The 6000-nt window shown below is 42.7% G+C and overlaps 1 protein-coding gene across 5 annotated transcripts in view; it reads right to left on the bottom strand.

Annotated features, from left to right (window-relative positions):
• Positions 1-1046: 1046 nt before the first annotated feature.
• LOC147895400 (uncharacterized) overlaps positions 1047-6000 on the bottom strand; it is a 127426-nt gene continuing 122472 nt past the window's right edge. For 3 of the 5 annotated variants that reach the window (XM_087384181.1, XM_087384182.1, XM_087384180.1), the window contains one exon: positions 1047-1287. In XM_087384181.1, the coding sequence (XP_087240307.1) occupies positions 1192-1287 (96 nt within the window). In that variant the 3' untranslated portion in view covers positions 1047-1191. Of the gene's footprint in view, positions 1288-1731; positions 1901-6000 lie in introns of all 5 variants that reach the window. The other 2 variants (XR_015542032.1, XR_015542033.1) reach the window with 2 other exon arrangements.

Genomic DNA, 6000 nt, shown 5'->3' with positions numbered 1-6000 from the left:
GCAGCCTATAATAGCCCATGGAAATCAAATTTATCTTTTCGATCCTCTAAGCTCTTGCATGTTGATGGCAATCTACCATCAACAATGATCTGGTTGATGGCAATCTACAATCAGCAGTTGTTGGCTATCAAGACATGGATCAAGAACTACTTCCAAACTTCTAGCTTGAAGAAGGATGTCATTTTCCCACTATACCTTCCACTATTCTATAGATACCTGTGAATATTGGATACTTTCTGTGTCACTTCCCATAGTCTTGCCAGATAATATGTGCACAATGTGTCTTACGCTTTGCCGTCCTAAGCCTAATCTTGATGATGAGTTTATTCTCAGAATAGGCTTTCGATATGCCAAAAGAATTGATTGCTGAACTTGCCATTCCATTTCTTCATTTAGTTGGCTTCTCAACATCAATAACAAGTGGGGTGGGTAAATTCAAGCAAATGATTATTGAGAATAAGAACCAAAATCCCTTACATAAACAATATCAAAATCATGCTCAACCCTAATGGCATTAACATGCTTACTTGGATGGCATGCATTGCATGCAAAAGAAAGAAAGAACAACAAATACAAAGGAAGATGCACATTTTGTTAGAATTGCAAGCTCACAAAATATTACTGAAAAGATTCTTAAGGAGAAGCCATGCTTGAGCCTTGAATTTTACAAAAATAATCAGATATTTTGTGAGTTTGCAACATTAGCTTTGAAGCTAGGAGAAACGAGGTAGAAAAACATTTAAGGCATCTTCGGACACACAATGACTATGAACTGAGTCATTCTAGACAAGCCAACTTGCAGAATCAGAGAAATGGAGACTTGCTACAAGCCACAAAAGCATGCTCACACCACATACGTTCTAGTAAGTCGCAAAAAGGTTCCACAGTTCAAAAAACTACGAAGAAACCCATTTAAAGCAATGCAAAAATGCTTTGCATTGCACTTCTCTGTGTTAAAACAGGTCTGCAACATCTGTTTTACACAAAAGGTTCAGCATGCATGCTTTGCATTGCACTTCTCAGTGTCAAAACAGGTTAGCAACATCTGTTTTACACAAAAAGTTCAGTTTCAAAAAAGAGATGACATTTTTATGAAATGAAATTCTGGCTTTACAAATATATTTACATTTCCTTTGACTACACTATCCTTCTGGACACTTCACTGTACAGATTGTCAAATTACATCATCAATTATATTGTACAGTATGACTTAGTAGTGAGAAAATTTAGGGACATCAGTGATAGCGATGCACAGACAAATGGACGCTGCTGTGAACGAAGGTAGCTCTGCAAACATGAAGCACATCACTTCAGATATATGTTGTTACACGTAGTACCGTGCATTTACACTCACAGCTTCAATCAGCTATTCCATCATAATGACAACTATGCCATTTGGCATGCCACTCATCAGTTAAATCATGCCAACGAGTATGTCATTCGGGATCCTACTCAGATCATCGGTTCACAAAACACAAATGTCAAGCCATGTCTGCATTACTGTGAAATACTCGCGTGCATTCACATACTCTGAGAGAGAGAGAGAGAGAGAGAGAGAGAGAGAGAGAGAGAGAGAGAGAGATTCGTCATTTGATTTTGCTTTACTGTCAGTGGACATCCAACATGGACTATCGCACCCAACTGTTTTAGATGTGCAGAGGAGAAGAAATCAACATTTCTCAACACATTCAATCACAGATTTTCAAGTACAGACTTGTGTAAAGATCTCACCAAACATAAGCATAAATATAACACCAGTAGTGCTCTTGCCGGACAGATCTCACGTGCTTGCAAATAAGAAAGCCGTAAGTGTCCAAGGAAGTAGAGGGAATGCCATGCAACAGACTCATTCTTGTCATCTTATTGTGATTAGTTGATGTCGAAAGGAGGTGCAATTTTGCTGCGCAACCACTCGCTACGTCAGTGAGCCTATTCTATGTGAAGAATATGTGGTCATAGGAATGCGGGCAGCATGCAGCAAATATTTTTTACAGATTTGTCTCTAAGTACAGACTATCCAAGCACATACATGCAGTTGTAAAACCCTACAATCGCACACACTATTACAACAGTCAAATCCACAAAATGGGATGATTTTCAGCATTCTATGTATGTAACCAAGATGAATCCAGGAACATTCCCAAACTCTCTAAAATGGAATGATTTTAAGCATTCTATGTAAATCAAGGCACAAAGCCGGGCAAATGTGCTTCAAGCACAAAGCCCCAAAAGATTGCTCCAAAACACATCAGCCCTTCTGTAAAATTTTAAAAAATATTTATCAAGTTTTATATTTGGGTACTAGTATATGCACTTGTGCAGATTGAGGCCAAGCATTGGCTCTGACAGGGGAATTGCCAGTGAGGCAAAGTAGAAGGGTGAGCCCTTGTGGGATGGAATCTCTCTCTCATGTTTTTCCCTGAACCTGCTGCAAGTTGGTTGCTAGGTCTAGGGCTGTGTGTCAGCTTTGGACAGCAAGGTTTCAGTGTATGGGATTCACTACCAGTTTGTACATGGAGGATCTCCTTCTGTATTCCGGTTAGCTGTAATATCCACAGCTGGACAGCAAAGGATTGGCACAGGTAATGGGTCGAGCTGTGAGTCTGAGGCTAGTTGTTGGAAACAGCTCTGGGTTGTGTGCAAACTTTATGTGCCAGAGGGATTGATGCTGGACAGTGCCTAGTTTGTTTGTGTGGATTCCTAGAGCAGCTTGTCAGAGAATATTTGCTGATTTGGATGTCAGCTTGCCAGACAATTTGTTTTGCTTATGGTTGCCAGTTTGGCCATGGATTATGCACTTGGATGTGTGCTGGATTTTGGATGCTTTGTGCTATGGAATTATGCATTGAGGCTGGATGAATTTGTAAGCTAGGGATTAGCTTGCATTGCAGGTTGTTGAATGCTTGCCAGGATAAGATTCAGTTGGCTGGTTCTGGATAAGTGCAAGTGACCTTGTTGTATTGTTTGCCTTCTAAATAAATTAAAGAAATATCGAAAGGGGCGCCAATGATTTTGGGGCCACTTTGGTGTTGCACTTGGGGGCAATCTAGCTACCGAATATTGTTTCAGTATGTGCCCAGCTTTGCTTGATCTATTGCAGTGGCTGTAATTGACGACTAATGGCTGTAAATATTCCATCTTCATTCCAGCAAACAGGACTTGCTTCCTAGCATAATCACATGCTCACTTATTGGGAAAGATGGTGCTGTCTGTCATCCCAACATCATCTAGACACAACTCAGGCTATATCATTCCTGATCTAGCTGCCCTAGTAACAACCACAGGCTCACCCTCTTGAGAAAGTTGGTGATATCCCGGCAGTGGAACCACCGAAACCGGCCTTTAGTTTCCTAAAGCGCAGTAACCATAACTAACTTGCATACATTTCAATTACAGCCATTAGTCATCAATTACAGCCACTTCAATACTTAGTACAGCCACTCAGAAATAGATCCAGCAAAGCCAAGCACATACTGAAACAATATTCAGGAGTTGGATTGCCCCTCAGTGCAACGCCAGATTGGCCCCAAAATCGTTGGCGCCCTTTCGGTATTTCTTTAATTTATTCAAAAGGCAAACAATACAACAAGGTCACTTGCACTTATCCAGCACCAGCCAACTGAATCTTATCCTGGCAGGCATTCAACACCTTGCAACACAAGCCAATCCCTGGCTTACGAAGTCATCCAGCCTCAATGCATAATTCCATAGCACAAGGCATCCAAAATCCAGCACATATCCAAGTGCATAATCCATGGCCAAACTGGCAACCATACGCAAAACAAATTCTCTCGCAAGCTGACATCCAAATCAGCAAATATTCTCTGAGAAGCTGCTCTAGGAATCCACATAAACAAACTAGGCACTGTCCAGCATCAATCGCTCTGGCACAGAAAGTTTACACACAACCCGGAGCTGTTTCCAACAACTAGCCTCAGCCACACAGCTCCATACACTGAAACCTTGTTGTCCAAAGCTGACACACGGCCCTAGACCTAGCAACCAACTTGCAGCATGACAGAAATAATTCATCCCACAAGGGCTCACCCTTGTACTTTGCTTCACTGGCAATTCCCCTGTCAGAGCCAATGCTTGGCCTCTAGTCTGCACAAGTGCATACACTAGTACCCGAATACCAGACAAAGCTATGGCATTCCACACTGACTGTGCCAACTGAGTGTGACAAGGAATCAATGCAAGTCCCCAAAAGTGCTCAAATAGCCTCAAGGCATAAGAATTGCGATACACTGTCCCTCTAGCACCTTTCCAAGCACACCCTCTGGCTGGGTGTCTATTTACAACCTGTATGGCCTAGAGAGAGCCCCGAAGCAAAACAAAAGCAATCTAAAAGGAAGTCAAAATATCCATACCCGCTGTCCATGGAAGAGGGGCAAGCTCTTTCCTACACCTATCCTCTGTCTAGGCCCCCAGGGGTATAGAAATGACTCCCAGCCAAGGGAAAAGAGAGAGAATGAGAGAGAGACAGATTTTGGGAGTTGACAATAGAAAGAAGAGCAAGGCTAACGAGTGCAAAGGCCAGAAACAAGAGAAAAAGGCTAGAACATCAACAACAGGGCCTCGACAGGTCCACCAACAGCCCATACAGCTTCCAAAACAACCTCGTGGTGCGTGCCAATTGGAGAAATCAGATCCATACAGCATTAAAAGCATCCATACAGCCAGCTAATGAAGTTTGTACCATCATTAAATGCATCCGTATTGTCCATATTGCATTAAATGAAGAGCATAGGGAGGTGTGCCATAGAGAGAAAAAGAGTAGCGTGGAAAATCCCGTACAAAATGAAGGATAAGAGTCAAACGTTGGATGTAGGGCCTTTCGAGAGAAAGGTGCATGGCAAATTGTCACGTGGCTCATTAAAGCCCTTAACCCTCCTTACCAATGACACTTTTGGTTTGCCCCCACATTAAAGCTCTAACCCTCTTTACCAATGAAACATTGGTTTTCCTTGGGCCGAACATTTAGACCCCTCTTAGCCTTGCCTTGACCTAGCATTTGGGCCTAGTGGGTGCCACTTCGAACTAGACTAGGGACTTCTAGGAAGTTGGCACTTCCTCTAGGCCAGTCCCTCGCGGCCAAGATGTCCATGGGTTTAGTTGCAAAATGAAATTCGCATCCCCATGACAGTAGCCAGAGGATTTGAGCCCACTGCAAAAACATTGGTTTTCCTTGGGCCCAACATTTAGACCCCTCTTAGCCTTACCTTGACCTAGCATTTGGGCCTAGTGGGCACCGCTTCGAACTAGACTAGGGACAGGAAGTTGGCGCTTCCTCTAGGCCAATCCCTCGCGGCCAAGATGTCCACGGGTTTAGTTGCAAAATGAAATTCACGTCCCCATGACAGCAGACAGAGGATTTGAGCCCACTGCAAAAGCAATCATCCATCTTGCTTTGGACGAGATGTGGACACCAAAATGGTCCCCTGTAGTAACATGATGTGTCTACTTGTGATAGCAGAGCTCGACGGTAGTGAGTCTACTATAGCTATAGCTCCAATACTTTAGCATACAAGGGGAAAAATCGAAAACCATATGCCCAAACTGAAAATATTATTCACAAACTCACCAGTCTATTATAGGTAAAGCTCCAATGGTTGAGCATAAATAGGGCGAAATTGAAATTCATATGTCCAAACTGACAAAAGAATCCATGAACTTGTAGATCAAGACTTCATTGAAGAGAATGATACATTTTCCAAGTACATCGAACATCACATCATGAGCTTAGGGGTATAATGGCAAAGGCTAGGAGAGCTATGGCAACAGCAGCTGAGGCCCAACCAGTTGGCATAGTCCATCCCAAGAGATACGTACTGTGGAAATCAACCACGTTCTTTTCACAATGTGATCAACGTTGCTTCACCCTATGAGCTTTTGCTACTGCTACCCTCCTTACATGAGCCTTTGTCAATTGACTTTGGATTGAAGTGCTTGTTGGAGCCGTCATGCTTGTTGGAGACTTTTCTTTCAAACTTTCTCCCA

This window comes from Dipteris shenzhenensis, chromosome 13 (genome assembly GCF_047967505.1).
Source record: "Dipteris shenzhenensis isolate YYH24624 ecotype China chromosome 13, Dip_SZ_1.0, whole genome shotgun sequence".
Classification (NCBI taxonomy): Eukaryota; Viridiplantae; Streptophyta; class Polypodiopsida; order Gleicheniales; family Dipteridaceae; genus Dipteris; species Dipteris shenzhenensis.
This window is presented reverse-complemented; position numbering and strand designations above follow the sequence as displayed.